Below are 16386 nucleotides of genomic sequence, written 5' to 3'. Positions count from 1 at the left end.
GCTTTCCCATTTATTTTAAGCGCATTTTAGGTGTTACTTTAACAAAGCAGACTTTGAACCATAAAGTGTAGAGTTATTTTCAGCTATTTGTATAGCGTCAAACCCCTTCTTCTGTGGGTGGCTATTTTTGTGAAAGTAGAGGTCTGGATAGTTGTATTATGCTTTTTCACAGATTTAGATATATTCATAAATTTTAATGTTTAACAGTGCTGGTGTTGGAAGGACAGGCACATACATAGTATTAGACAGTATGCTTCAGCAAATTCATCATGAAGGGACTGTCAACATATTTGGATTCTTGAAGCATATACGAACACAAAGGAATTATTTGGTGCAGACAGAGGTAAGAAAAAGGTTTGCCTTGAATTTTAGTGTCCATGTTGTATCATGAAAACTCACAAAAGTTAACTTTTTAATGGATTTTAACATGAGACAAATAAAAATACTCTACTGTTCCAGTACCAATATAAACCCATTACAAAATGGCTGCCTTACCCCACAAAAAACAGGAGACGTTCTATCCAAAAGTTGATTCATTCTGAAAAGGAGATAATCTTTTCAGTGCAGGTGTTAGGGAAATGTGTTAAATAAATTAATAAAAATCTGTTCAGGCGCAGAAAATTGGCACATTTTACATTCAGTGGCATGCACGAGGTGTGATCACAGAAGTGGAGATGGTAGCCACAATGGTGCTATTGAAACTCCACCCATTTTTTATATTCTGATCACACCACTGAGACCACCATCTTGACTTTTTTACCATACCCTCTTGGCACCACGTTGGAATATTGGAACACATTGGAATGTTGACTTGGAACAGGAAGGTGGTTGAACTGGAAAAGAGCAAACTTGGCTGTGTATCTCTGGAAGTCCCAAATGAAAATCTGAATGCACTGGAGCAGGATTTTAAAAGCTGTTGTAAGAGGAATATAGAAAGTGCCTAAGCCCTTTAGGTATTTAAAATCAATATCAGCACCTTAATTGTTGCTCTGCAACTATAATAATTAGAAGAAATCCTGAATGTACTTACATGGAAGGTGGCGACAGTATCAGGGTCAGCAAACTCATCTCTCTTTGCCCATTATGTTACTATTATAGTGTTTCCATATCACACCTTACTTTTTGTGAGATCTTTTTATAAACTTTTCTGATCTGGATCTAAAATGGCAAACTAGAAATCTGTCATGCAGATCAGTTCTGGAATGGGTTTAAAATACAGCACTGTCCAAAATTTTCTTGTGTATATGTATATGTATATGTGTGTGTGTGTGTATGTGTGTGATAAAATAATATAGTAATTATTAATGCTATGAATGGTATACCTTCCTTTCTTATTTGTTTTTACTCTCACCCTAGAGATCTGTAGGTGTTTTGACTGGGCCTCATATTAAAAACCCCAGGATCTAAGGGAAACTCAACAGTAGAGCATATAGTACTTAAATCCAAACATAGGGGACTACCTATGCATGACAAGTTCCAACAAAAATGAAACCGATGTATAATGCCTCCTAGTGAATATAATCATAGTAATACAGTAATTTCTATAATTGTTGTAACTGTAGAAAATACGTTTCTGACTTTGGAATAAAATGTGTATAATCTTTAGATGGATCTATTCTGTTTTGCTGAGTAACTCGTAGTAGAACATAGCCTCAGGTTGACTGACACTGAACACGATATAGAATCATGCTATAACCAGGACTACTTCTTCATGTTGTAACCCAGGAACAGTACATCTTCATTCATGATGCACTTGTGGAAGCCATATTAAGCAAAGAAACAGAAGTACCTGAAAGTCACATTCATGCCTATGTGAATTCACTCCTGATCCCAGGACCGATGGGAAAGACAAGATTAGAGAAACAGTTCAAGGTGAGCTGGTTTGGATTTCAAGGAATCAGGCAAAATTGGAAACTCTGCCTCAACAACTGTGCTGCAGTACTGCCATCGTGAAGCATGCAAGTTTTTTCCTCTACCTACCTGCCAATTTTGTTTCATGCCTTCTGCAATCTAATATATTAAGGAAAAATAAAGCTAAACTAAGCTCACACTACTTGTCAGCAATAGAGACATACTCTAGGCTTTTGCTGCTTAGCATTTTAACTCATTGAAATCATAACCCTGTGACTGTAGGTTTCCAGGGACTGCAGATTAGGGGGCAAATGACAAAATGTGTGTTGTGACTTCATTACACAATTTATATGACTTACGCAGATGTGTATGGCATGGAGATGCAAGAAGAAACCTCCAGGGTTTGCATTGTGACATCATAATACAGGTTTTGTCATTGTTCCATTTTTGCAGTTTATCCCAGATGCCTAGCAGGAATAAAATGTAATTTGTTTTTTCTCCCTGATGCTTGGATCACTTAGGATCTTTGAGGGAAATGAAAAATATATCTTTGAAGTGAAAAAGAATAATAATAAAATGGATACCTGTAACAATGAGCATACTTGGCAGTAAGCATTACTAATCTTTATGGACACATCATGTCCCAGATGCTGATATACAGTAAAACCAGTTGACTTCAACCCGCATCAAACTGCTTTGAACGACTTTTGAATCTGAAACCATCCAGTCCCCCATGGCTGCACCACTAATTACAAAGCCTCTGTCAGTAGTGCTTTGGAATTCCACCATTATCCTATCCTACTTTTTCATGACTGAATGTGTAGTATAACTTGAAATTTAGAAAAATTATAGAGGGCTGGACAGAACCTTTTATATGGTCCTCTGTTTGTGTATATTCTGGTATTTGGGGAGGTGAATGTACAGTATGTCAGTGGATTTTGTGCAGAAGTCTTGCAATCATGTTGAAGGCAATAGACCTCTGCTACTCTCAGATAAGGGGATAAAGGAAACCAGGTTGATAATTAACTAGAGTGACATTTAGTACATTATGATACACTTCCATAAACAGAGCATGATGTTAGCTGAAATACTTTCCAGGGGAACCTCCCATTGATTGATTGATTGATTGATTGATTGATTGATTGATTGGAGAACTGGAATAATTAAGTTAATTCCATAATTAATTAATAATGCGTAACAGACTGCATTATCAGTGAGGAATGGTCCACTTCAGAGTGCCTCAGTTATGAATCCACCAAGTTCTCTTGGCTATATCCCATCTCCAGTGTGACCAACCAGTGAGAGTTGGAATCATTGATCAGTATAATGTATATGGTTTTGTCCTAAATTTGAATGTGTGCTCCCATGCATTGTCCACCTAAAGCAATCCTTGATAATTATTATTAATACTTTTATTTATTTATTTATTTATTTATTTATTTATTTATTTATTCAGCTTCTGAACCAATCTAATATACAACAGTGTGATTATTCTACTGCACTGAAACAGTGTAACAGAGAAAAGAACAGGACTTCATCCATAATTCCTGGTAGGTTTGTCGGGAAAAAACCACCTTAAATTCATTGAATATAACCACAGAATTAATACAGTGATTTTCTTATAGTTGTTATTGATATCCCAGATGTACATCATGATAAAGGAAGTTTAGGGAGAACAAACCTGCTATTTTGTGGTTTCTCATTTTAATATCTGTGACCAATTCTGAAGTTAGATATACAGTATACTAAAAATTGTGGTACTTACTGATTTACATTAACTTTTGGTGTTTCATTATATAAACTTACACAGATATGATTCAGAATGAATCAGATGGATGCAGCTCAAAGTAACAATGCATTTGTGAGGGTCTCTGTACATTTCAGATGATGTCACCCAAACCATCCCAAACCCTCTCTTTTCTGGAGTTTTATAGTTCATGCACTTTCAGTAGAAAGAAATGGAATTTATCTCCCAAATTACAAGCCCTTTCATACATTACTAAGGGGGGAGGAGCAGATTTTCCATAATTTCATCTGAAGGGATAAATTGTATGGATCCAATGTACCTCATCATTTGCTTAGATGGAAGGGTGGAAGAAAGGAAGGATCCATTCTGTTCTTCTGGATCTCACGAAGTCAAGCTTCTCAATGAAAGAAATACATTGGATACAGCTACGGATATGTGGTTCCTGCGTTAACAGCAGGTGCTCCTCCTGTTTCCTTGATTTGGAGAATTGTAGAATCTATCTCAGAAGAATGGTTGGTGTTTGGCACCCCAAGCCCCCAATAAGTTCTTATCTTTGTTTTACAGTGGAAAGATCTAGAGTTGGGATTTCATCATTGTCTGGTGAGGGCACAGATTACATTAATGCTTCCTATATTATGGTGAGTTACCTTGTAAACCACACTGTAATTTGAATTGATCTACACACTGGTGCCAGCTTTCTGAGAATCTTCCCTGGGGTCAGTCACGGCCTGTGAGTTTGACCAAGCAAGGCAGCAGCAAGTCCGGGAAGGCAAGAAGAACACTAAGAGCTGCAGTTATCTTCCATGAATTAAGTGCCATTCATAGGTTGTACCAACTGGCTTAAATACATATGTATTCAAGTAAAGTATATAAGGCCCAGCACTGTATTACACAATGTCTAGCTTTGATATCATGGCACAGTTTTTTTCAAGTTGAAGAGTTATTCAGAAATCCATGCTAGTACTTCAGGTTAGGAAAGACAAACTATTTATAGCTGGAGATGGCACTTTAATATTTATTTGTAGCTTTTTAATCCACTCCAACCCCAGGATGGAGCAACTGCAGCTTCAAGCAATGTCCTCCCCTTCCCCACTTCCCCCCATCTCTGATTACAGACTGTAAGAACATGGACTGCAGGCTCATACGAAAGGCACCACCTTTGGGAACCTTAATTCACCCATTTTGTATCTTTTTGAGGGAAGACAAAGCTAAATTAACTGTACCACTGAAATTCCATGGTGTAACCTGAGGATGTTCTATTGCCTCAGTAGAAAAAGAGGAAGAAAGATAAAGACAAATCCAGAAAAAGAAAGAGTAAACGATACCACAAAAACATACTCTGTTATATATAGGGAATCATTCAGACTAATTTTTAAACACATGGATCTTGACCAACCCAGTTTTGTCATTTCTGCCATCTTTTCTCTTTTTTGTTGTTCCCTTGTTTTTAAATGTTCTTAACAGGCTATAAAATGAAGAGGGGGAAAAGGAGTAAAACCCTATACTGAATTATCTAGAAGAGAAAAAAAAAGGAGTGAAAAAAACCCCCTAGAAAATAGAGGGGGGGATTAAAAACCTATAAGCAACTAAAAAATGTTAAAACCACAAAAACAATATCACAAATTATTTATCATTCTAAATGAATGTATACAAATATCCAATATAAAGTACATACTATATCTACAGAGAGCGCTATTAAAATTATGCAGCATCAACATTTTTAGATCCGTTTTGAACAATGAATTAAACTCAGACCATCCAGATCATAGTGTAGATATTATTACACTGCTGCAGTTGTTTTTGCCAAGAGATGAGTAATTTACCAGGTCTTTCACTTTACTCCCAATATCTTTGTTTTATATGATTCAATTAATATTCTGTTTCAAGTGCATAAAGGTAATTAACCTCCCGTTTAGCTCTCATAAAAGCTTTACATATAATTCTGGTGCAGATCATCTTGCATATGTACTCAAAAATAACTTACTTTTAGACAAAAATTAACATATTCACTGTCAAAGAAATGAAAATGATTGAATATTCTTCCTTACCAATATAATCATTAAAAAACCCAAAACCCTGTAGTTACAAAGCAGGCAGGAAAAGAGTTGAACAAGAAGCCCTCTTAAGTTTTTCTGAAGTAGTTTGAGGTCTATGCACTGGCATATACCTACATTATGCTACTAAGAAACAGCACAATCCTATTAAAGGAAGCACACTTCTTATAAGAAATAGGCTGTCCTTAATTTAATTTGTGTTCTTTACAGGGTTATTATCAAAGTAATGAATTCATTATTACCCAGCATCCTCTGCTACATACTATCAAGGATTTCTGGAGAATGATATGGGATCACAATGCTCAGATAATTGTTATGCTTCCTGATAGTCAGAATATGGTAAGATTAAATATGTTGCTTCATATCAGTATTTTTATTACTTACTAGAATTGTTAATCACGAAACAGAATCTCATTTTTTTACTGATTAGTGAACTTGATGTTAAAAATAAGAAAATGATATAAAAATCTACTTTTCTCATTACTAGTATCTTAATGAGGACATGGGAAAATAGTCTCTTAAATGCAATAGGAATAATAAAATAAAATACATTAAATGAAGGAATTCTGGAAAGATAATATCTTTGCACCATAAGAATAGTGGTAAGAAATTGTTCCCTGGCAAGTACTGTAATGATAACAGTGTTTAAAAGTGGTATTTATGCTTTAAAAGGCACTGAATGGTTAACTGTTTGCTAAAAGAAACCAGGACAATGCCTCTGATATATACTTTAAAAATCTTGACTGTACTCATAAAGTTTAAATTCATCATGATTACTGACCTATTTTAGACTGTGTAGTTAAATTAAGTCACAGTTTGATAAAATAACTATTACTTTTGTTCTTAGCAAATCTGAAGGGTTTTTTTTTTTCTTTTTCTTTTAGCAGGCAGAAGATGAATTTGTCTACTGGCCAAACAAAGAAGATCCTATAAATTGTGAGAGTTTTAAAGTCAGCCTGATTTCAGAAGAGCACAAGTGTTTATCAAATGAAGAGAAGCTCATAATCCAGGATTTCATTTTAGAAGCTACCCAAGTATACTTACTCTCCTATTATATAATAGAGTATTGTTATCATTTGAACTAAAACACAACTCAGATGATTGTTTTACTTTTATGGGGGGAACTACAATAGCTTGGTTTCTACCCCGGTTTTCATTATATTTTTGTAATTCCAAAGTGTCAGAATTAAATATGCCATAGTAAGACATAAAGTAAAGCATGAATAGAATTACTCTTTCTTTAGTTGGAATATTCTTATAGTGTTTATTCTTAACAACCATTATTCAAAAATAGAATTTTAAGGACTTTTATACATATTCCTAAATTTGAATTACTGATCTATAAAGAGAAAAGGATTAAAATTAAAATCTTCATGGAAATTATTTCTAAACTAATATATATGAATATACAGTTCTATGAAAAAGTATTTATGCCCTTTTGGAGGTTCTCTGAATGTTACCAGAGCTTCACGTGGGTCTTGCTGATATGCAAAGAAGTCTGAGTGAATAAGTCACATTGGTGCTTATTTCATTTACTTCATAAATTGTCATCCAACATGTAATGTGCGAGTATGAAAAAGTAATTGTCTCCTTTGATTAAGTGTCTGGTTGTACCACCTTTAGTTGGAGTAACTGCAACCATATGCTTCCGATAATTAGTTATTAGTCCTTTACATACCCATATAGGAACTTTGGCCATTCCTCCATGTCAAGCTGTTTCAGCTTAATAACATTTGAAAGTTTTCTAGTGTGAGCTGCTCATTTCAGGATCTGTCAAAATACTTGTATAGGGATTAGGTTTTGACTTGACCTGACTATTCCAAGCCATTGCTGATTTTTTTTTTCATCTGTTCTCTTGTAAACCTGTTTGCATGTTTGGGATCATTTCTCTTGCTTCTTAACCCATTTGTGCTTGAGCTTCTTAAGTTAATTGTTCATGTCCTGATTTTCTCATGTAGAATTCTCTGACGCAAAGCAGAATTTATGGTTCCTTAAATGATGACAAATTTTCCAGTTCCTGAGACAGCAAAACAACCCCAAACCATGACAGTACTACTTCCATGCTTGATAGATGGTATGAGAGTCTTGCTGTTAAATGCAGCATTTGGCTTCCACCAGGGTAGACCAAATGTGGTCATGTTTGACTCATGTCTCCATAGAACATTCCTCCATAGATATACTTTTTAGTAATTGGGATAAGCAATCATCTTAGTGAGCGATAGGTTTTACTTTACTTACTTCCTTGGAATCCCATTTTTACCCAATGCTGTTCTGATGGTAAATCATGAACGCTGACTTCAGGCAAAGTGAAAAAGGGTTGCATTTCCCTTGATGTTGTTCTCAGTTTCTTTGTAACTTTCTGGACAACTTTATATTGCACTTTTTTATTCATTTTAACAGGATGGCCACCCTTAGGAAGATTTACTGTTTTCTCAGAACTTCTCCATTTTAAGATTATGTCTCTGACTGTGGATCAGCAGAACCCCAGAGTTTTAGAAATAGTTTCATAACCTTTTCCAGACTGAAAGGCAGCAATGACTTTTTTTTACCCAGGCCTTCAGAAATTTAATTTGAGAGGCATATGATTTGCCTCTAGATTCTGTGTGATGAGACCTTCACTTGGATGAGCTGAAATTTATATTGGACGGAGTTGGCCCAAATCAGTCCTGTTTGTTTAAAGGGGTATTCACACGTGACCCTAATTTGATTGATTAAACTAGGGAACATCAATATCAGTAATTTTGACACATTTAGTGGCAGAGATATGTCACCATTCAGAAAATCTTAAAGGGGGCAAGTACTTTTTCAAAAAACTATGTGTAAATTGCAAGCCAACTATGTTTTTCCAATTATATTATTCACAAGACAGAAATAAGGGCACCTGTTAAATGTGAATCAATTAAATGTGCTGATTTTTTTTTAATCTTTGAGGATGATTACGTTCTTGAAGTGAGGCACTTTCAGTGTCCAAAATGGCCAAATCCAGATAGCCCTATTAGTAAAACATTTGAACTTATAAGCATCATAAAAGAAGAAACTTCCAACAGAGATGGCCCTATGATTGTGCATGATGAGTAAGTATTAATGCAATTTCAGTAGTTGCTAAATTGATATCTCTATGTATGTTTCATATAGCATCTGTGATTTATAAAATTCATATTTGTAGAAAGCAACAAGACCCAAATTTTTCTTCCACTTAAAAATTGCCAGTATTCAGCATCTCTTAACCATGTCTTCTTGACTCATCTCCAAACTATTCTGTGCATCAATATATTGCATCTGTGGGGACTGTCCATGAAGTAAAACAGTTTAAAGTGGGCATGGAAAAGAATTAGCAACACTTTAATAGAATAAGAAAATCACTGTAAGTAAAAGATCATGCAAAAGTGATGACTAATAATTTCTTACTATTCAGTCATTGCAATGTCAAGAAAAAATTAAACACGAATATATAGCTGCTGTCCTCTGTAGTTTAAGACAATGAAAAAGTATTTACATAGGCCACTGCTGTATTTGCACATTTAAAACTGCTGCATGAATGTAAAACTACTAAAAAAGATAATAAAATAAGCAGTGGCACAGAAATGTAACTATCATTTCAACTCAAAAGGAATTAATTTTCAGGGGGGCCCGCACCTGTGGAGATGGCTGGTGGGGTGATGGGTTTGTCCCCCCCCCCCCCCAGCATCTTGCAGGTTTTTAGGGCTAAAAATTATAGGAGGTTTTTAGGGCATTTTTAATATATGTTTTTTAATTATTTATAGATTTTATCCATGGTTGGAGGGACTTGTGTTTTTTCCTTTTTTATTATTGTGAGCCGCCCAGAGTCACCCGTTGGGGGAAATGGGCGGCATACAAGTTCGATAATAAATAAATAAAAAAATAGACCCAAGAAATACATATAGAGGAATGATTTTGATTAATAGTAAAAAGAAAAAAATAAAGCTGATAGAATAGCAAGCATAGAGTTTTTGGAGCAGAAGGCAAGAGACTTAGTGGATTGGAATGAGCCAGTTGGTAAGCTGTCCAAAAGTAGTATATGCATATAGCATTTGTTATTGTTACTTTTCATACTGTACCACATAAGAATATAACAATATTAATCAAGCAGGTCAAGTTGTAACTGAGCCTGCTCTTAAATAAGGGAATGTGAGCCCTTTAATATCTTATTTAGTGGATCTGCCTATCTAATGGTGAGTAAAACCAGAAGGTTAGTCATAAATCACATTTGCTTGATTCTCTGCCCCTTGCAGGAAATCCTAAATGGAATTTTTATTAACCAGTTTGTGTATTTTCTCAAAATGTAGAACATGTCCTTTTTCTACATGTGTGTATATATATTTTCTTTCATAAGGCATGGAGGAGTGACAGCGGGTACCTTCTGTGCATTAACAACACTTATGCATCAGCTAGAAAATGAAAATTGTGTGGATGTTTATCATGTAGCTAAGATGATCAATTTGATGAGACCTGGAGTTTTCACAGATATTGTAAGTAGGCAAGGATTATTCTGCATGATGAAATTGCATTCTTTTATGTGGTGAAATTGCATTTCCAAAGAGATAAAATCACATGTTAAATAGTTAAAATAGCTGGCCTGGTATTGCTTCAAATTAGCAATGATTAATTTGCTGAACATGGATGTACTTGATGTGTACATCAAGTGTTGCTTTTGAGTTTTTGAGTTTTGCTAGGAACAGCTACTATTTTGAGTATGTCTCTTTTACATTTCCTCCCTACCATCACCCATATTTTCCATTCTAACCAATATGCACTATTCTATGCCCCGGGAAATGCTCTCCTTCCTGTGACCGATTGATGGACAAATGGTGTCTCTTTCAAAATCTCCTGAGCATGCCATTGCTTGTTTCTTGTCACCTGCTGGCTGAATGTGCTATTAGTGATTTTCGTGATCCGTACAAGCAAGCCACACTAATGTCCCATCATTTTCTACCCCCCCCCCCCCCAAACAATCTTTTTAGGACCATTACCAGTTTCTGTACAAAACTATCCTCAGTCTTGTTAGTTCAAGGCAGGAAGAAAATCCTTCAATATCCATCGACAGTAATGGCTCAGCTTTACCAGACGGCAGTGCGGCAGAGAGCTTGGAATCATTAGTTTGACTTCAATCAAAATATGACAGAGCGATTACCCAGAGCTGGAAATATTTCCTTTTTTACAAGGGGCAGGGTGAATGGAGGGATGTCCAGCTATTAGATAATCTTTTTTTTAATTTCATTTGAGTTGAATAAACATTTCTTGCAAATGCATTAACAATGTGTGCCTTTTTGAAAAAAAAAACTCGTAATGCATTTTGTTACGTTTGAACTAATTTTACTGAACTTTATGGTTTCTAAGAATGATATTGTAGTCTTTTACAGTATTAGTTTTTAATTTTTGTGGCTACATTTTCACTCAAATTTTATCATAATTATAGATGCTGAAGTTTGCAGCAACACATGTTTTAGTATCCAATTCCCTTACTGTTATTTATAGCACTCCTAATACCATTTGTTAGAAATTTAACTTTTAATATGGTAGAATGTAAATATATTCCCTGTAATATTCAACATTTTAAGATTTTGGTAGGCATTTAGTAGAGCTGATACTTACTGTAAATATTTCTAGAGTGGATTCCATGGACCAAATTTATATTTATAATTGTAGATTTTTATATTTTACTACAAAGTCAGTTTTCTAGTTCTGTGTAATTGCATTGTTAAAAATGATGTAGTTCACATTACCTGTTCTTAATTTTAGTAGCTTCTGATATATTGTCATGCATCCTAAATGAGTAACTCTATCTCTGCATGTAATTTTAACTTTTGTGGAAAATTGAAATATACTTGTTTTGAAATATGAAGTTTCTATGAAAATAACGTCTGTACTCAGCATTGTTTCAACGGTTTTATTCCATGGCATTGCAAAAATAAGTATCAGTATTTCAGCTTGTATTGAACACTTGGCAAAAATAAAATCTGCCTCAAGCCTCTTAAAGACCCCCATTGCACCTTCAGAGATGCCTTTTCATTTTTCAACAGCAAAATATTGGCAAGGCAGGACAACATTCAGAGACGTGGAGGCTTACATATTTAGGATTCAATTTGGCACCCAACCGCTCCAAAGTGCTACTATGTTTTAAGGACACTGGCCACAGTGACATCTATGGCAGGGCCCTTCCCTATAGGAGCCAAATAGGATGTTTTCCCTCTGTGTTATTCAACAGGAAAGCTTACTGTTATTCGTTTTTTGTTTTTTTGGGGGGGGTGTTATGCTCTCCTTGTTGCTTTTATTTTTGTATTATTTGTAAGGTGCTTAGAACCTTTTGGGAACTGAGTGGCATATAAATTGTAGAAATAACTGTATCTGAGATACAAGCTATCCTAACAAAAGATAGATAGATAGATAGATAGATAGATAGATAGATAGATAGATAGATAGATAGATAGATAGATAGATAGATAGATAGATAGATAGATAATTTCCCCTACATACCTCCTTTCCTAAATGTCAGTCCATCCACTATACAGTTTGCAAGTTTTCCAGTATTTCACTGATATTAATCAACCAAATTTCTTGATTTTAACTTGGTACCTTGTGCATATATTCTTGTCATGGTTGAACCAGAAACCAAAAACCTTACAAAATCAGGCAATATGCTAAATGAGTGCATCCTTAGCTGTAAAAGAGGCCAGGGCTATGGATATCCAAGCTTATCCATTAAGATTCATTTTGACATTTTATAATACTGCAGCAACTTCACCAATTGTCATTAATTGCGAAAACATTTTCAATTCATGATCCATAGAAGGTCTTCCTGTCATGCGAACAAGCCATCCTGCGGATAACTGTAACTTTTCTTTTTCACCAAACCTGACTGATTTCAGAAGCTAAGGAGAGTTAGTTGCAGTTAATACTTTAAAACATCCTGGAAGAATTCAGTGGCAAAACCATTTCTATAAATTGTTAATAAAACTACATGAATGCAGTCACCAGAAATTGAGATCTCCCAGAGAAGCATTCCCTATAAAACAGGGCCTTATGCCTAAGAGAATTCAAAATATTTCTGCATGTGCATCTAATGCCTCTTTGTAGTAACTGTACATAAACTATACAGTTACTACAAAAATGCAATGTGAACACTCTCAAATATGTGAAGAATTTCTCACACAGCTTTGATCTAATAAAGATGCTTATGAACTTTATTTTACACTTAATTTTACACTTTTATTTTGTTTGGCAGGATAGCAAAAGCACCAGGTTCTTTAAACCCAACATAACATATTACCTCTTCACTTTACCCTCTGCAAGAAAATAATTTTTAAAAACAATACCAAATTACAAAACAGTCTCTCACAAACACACTTCTCAGTGATTCTGGATTTAGTTAGACAATTTCTTGTCCCTTTCCGATCCTGTAAACTGACAACCATATAAAACTAAAGCTTCCATTACGATAATCCTTTTATTTGGGGAGGAGAATAGAGGTCTGAATCAAAATTTCAAGTAATCCAGAGATGATTCAGACCTTCAAAGCCCACACAGCCGTCTGTCCAAGAATCAGGAAGGCTAGTCCCATCCCAGGCTGTATGTTTAAAAGGGCAGGTTTGAAAGGTGTTTTCCTCTGCAGTTCACCTTCATTTAAAAGGGTTGTACCTTTTTCCCTGACTGAAATCTAAACATGTACATCATTCCTTCTGAAACTCTACTAATACATTTATTCCTTACTTCCTAGTTTCCTTATTCTCCCACTTCTCCCCATTGCACACTCTTGCATGCATGATCCGTAGTAATAGGCAGTAATACAGCTTGATGATTTAAAGTTTTTTGGATTTATTTTGGTACAGGGGCTTTTACGTTAAGGAGATTGTACAAACTGAGGCATGTTGTTATCAAATCAGGTGGCAAATTGTTTTGGCTAGCAGCCCTCAGAATTCTTTCTGCAAAATTTGCTAAGTGTAAATGAAAGTCTCACTACAGTTCTAGTGAATTTCTTTTACTCAATCACTTTTCCTTACTTCTCAGTGACCACAACAGGCAGAGAAAAAACACTGGACATTGTGTTAAAAAACTAAACAGTTTCAGATTAGAAATCGTGTTCTGTTAACATCAGCAAGAATGGAAATTAGGGATATTAATGCTGTAATCCTATAGATGCTTAAAGCCTCTATGAGACACAATCCTATAGACACATTCTATTGCTTGGCTACAGTGGAACTTACTTCTTAGTAAATGTGCATAGGATTGTGTTGTTACCACAGTATTAAAAATTGCTCTGACCTAGAACATCAAAATATCTGGGCCCAATATCTAAATTCAGTATTTGCAGATTTAACTAATTCCAAAAATACTAAGAAAAGAGCCACAAAGAGAACTCATTGTACCTTGGAATTAAAACTGCTGGGGAGTTTGGCATTAATTTAGCTACCTGAGTGTACAGCAATGTTTAGCTGCAATTTCAGCACAGACTCCACATTCTTCTTCCACATCACACTCAGTTTTCATCCATGCTTCCAAATGAATTCTCCCGTGTTTTTTTCCTCCCTGGGATTAAAAAAAAAATAAAAGACCTTTCTTCATTCCAGAAAGGTCTTGGCTGCCCCCTCTATCCAGCATCTCCCACTTAAGAGAGAGTTCCTATTATTTGTGTGATACTGATCTGAAAGTCTGTTACAGAACAAGATCACTCCAGATTTTCTTATATACAAGACATCTACCAAATACATTGTTTCCTCTCCAATCCTGAAACAAGTAAAGACCTTACAAGGGACTGCAGAAGACCACTCTATCTCCAAGAGAACGTATATAAATACACTAATTGGCAACTGCCCATAACACTTCAATATTTCGATGTTGCCCAATAGATACAACATATTTTCAAACAATATAACATTTGGCAAATGTGAAGCAAAGTAGTTTTTTTCCTCCACAATACCATTTTTAATGCTATTGTAATTTAATGTATATTAAGTGTCTAGAATAATCATATTCTCAATATATAGAAAAATGCCACTGATTAACTTCTAGAAATTAAAAGTGCAATTGAAAAATAGTTTTCCCTTTGGCTATAACACCACTTCTCCATTACAGCTGTATCAATTTCTATGATTTTCAAAGAATTGCTTGTACAGTCTAAGAATTTGGGGAGCTACAGTCCCAGCACCACTGGAGGGTAACCAGGTTAGGAAAGGCCAGCCTATTGCACATTAAAGTCTCCTTTGGAGTAGGTCTTCAGAGTTCCAGGCAGAGATCTTTTCCAGTTCTGTAATCCAGAGCCTTTAACTGGAAATGCCTAGACTGAGCTAGCAACTCAGTAAAATTCTCAACAACATTACTGAAGTTTTAAGAGAGGCCAAACTACTTTTGACTCCATTGTTATCAGCAAGGAATAAGTGTAGATGCTTATCAAGCATGGATGGATCAAATCACAAAGTGACTGCAAAATTGGCTTATGGAGAACCAAGTTACCCCATAATCATTCTTAGAAGACCAATGATATAACAAAACTTCATAACATAACCATATCTGGGTGAAATGGGAGCTTTTCAAAATCAATAGTTTGGGCACTTAGGTCACAAATCTCCTTCATATCTAATTAATGAAAGAGAAAATCATTCTAAATTTAGAATCCCATTCTGTTCTGCACATTTTAAAGAGGAATACGGTATTGGAAAATAGTATAACGTTCACCACATGCAGCAACTTTGCAGCATTTAGGAACCAATTAAAATTACTTTGGCACTGCCTGAAAAGCCCTGCCTTCAGTATAAGAATTCTGTATTTCTAAAGAGAAATGCCATGCCATACTATGACAAATACTTGGGATAAGTATACAAACAGCACAGCCTACTCAGAAGTCATTGAAACTGGCCTCCAAATAAGCCTAGTTAGGACTGCAGCCTTCAATGAACACAATTCAGTAGGATAATTTCATGTGAAAGGCTTAACCAAAGGCTGGAGGTTCTCAAATGCTGTTGCACTTCTATTCATTTTAATGGATTCAGCACAGAAGACTTCTCAATTGAAGGTGTCCATGGCAGATTTTCAAGCTTCAATTTGTGCATACTTAAAACTCAGTGGATGGGTGGTTGAGGGGAAACATGAAGTCCGCTTTATTGCTTGATAACACTCTGGGTTGTGTATGTAATGCCTTCGGCTTGAACATGCTTAAGGATTGGTCCATATATATCCTTTGTCAATGGGACAATCATACCTTTGGTGTTAATTTCCCCTGAAATATAAAGTAAGAAATGTAATTTTCTATCTGAACAGATTTTAGAGAGGCATAACAGCATAATGTTTCTATAACATTTATTTTAAGGAAGTGTAGATACTCATTTAATAAAAAATATATTGGCACTCTACTTGCAGTTAAAGTTTATGTCTTTACTTAATCCTAAACACTACCTCAAGCATATTAATTTCAAGTAAACAATTCATTTCCGTTTACACAGAGAAAGAAAAAGAAAAAGAGATCCATCACATAAAATGTTGGGGAACTTACTAGGAATATGAGGATAGGATCATTATGGGAAGTTACTCCACATATATTCCTAGAAGGCAGAGGAACAGAACTTCTTATCTTAATGAAATCTCACTGAGTGTAATTGGAGCCCTTTAAAATAAGTAGTTGGGCATTAAGGCTTAACTTACTACATATATAGTATATCACACTGACAAGTATAAGTAAGTAAGTTATGCTTTTTCAGGAGGTGTTTTATAACAATTACCTGA

The 16386-nt window shown here is 35.2% G+C and overlaps 2 protein-coding genes across 3 annotated transcripts in view; one reads left to right on the top strand and one right to left on the bottom strand.

The window, feature by feature from the left end:
- Positions 1-11405, top strand: part of PTPRZ1 (protein tyrosine phosphatase receptor type Z1) — a 111143-nt gene extending 99738 nt beyond the window's left edge. Inside the window, exons 22-30 of the mRNA XM_088141682.1 lie at positions 208-343; positions 1726-1872; positions 3308-3401; positions 4163-4236; positions 5863-5991; positions 6537-6686; positions 8584-8726; positions 10007-10142; positions 10635-11405. Coding sequence (XP_087997808.1) covers positions 208-343; positions 1726-1872; positions 3308-3401; positions 4163-4236; positions 5863-5991; positions 6537-6686; positions 8584-8726; positions 10007-10142; positions 10635-10775 — 1150 coding nt within the window. The 3' untranslated portion in view covers positions 10776-11405. The remainder of the gene's footprint in view (positions 1-207; positions 344-1725; positions 1873-3307; positions 3402-4162; positions 4237-5862; positions 5992-6536; positions 6687-8583; positions 8727-10006; positions 10143-10634) is intronic.
- Positions 11406-11546: 141 nt separating this feature from the next.
- The window catches only part of AASS (aminoadipate-semialdehyde synthase), a 53480-nt gene continuing 48640 nt past the window's right edge, over positions 11547-16386 (bottom strand). For both annotated transcript variants that reach the window (XM_088141683.1, XM_088141684.1), the window contains one exon: positions 11547-15883. In XM_088141683.1, coding sequence (XP_087997809.1) covers positions 15765-15883 — 119 coding nt within the window. In that variant the 3' untranslated portion in view covers positions 11547-15764. The remainder of the gene's footprint in view (positions 15884-16386) is intronic.

The sequence above is a fragment of the Python bivittatus genome, unplaced genomic scaffold (genome assembly GCF_059951505.1).
Source record: "Python bivittatus isolate LINGU-HERP-01145 unplaced genomic scaffold, Pbiv_v1 ctg000330_np1212, whole genome shotgun sequence".
NCBI lineage: Eukaryota > Metazoa > Chordata > Lepidosauria > Squamata > Pythonidae > Python > Python bivittatus.
The sequence above is the reverse complement of the archived record's forward strand: the minus strand, read 5'-3'. Positions and strand labels throughout refer to the sequence as shown.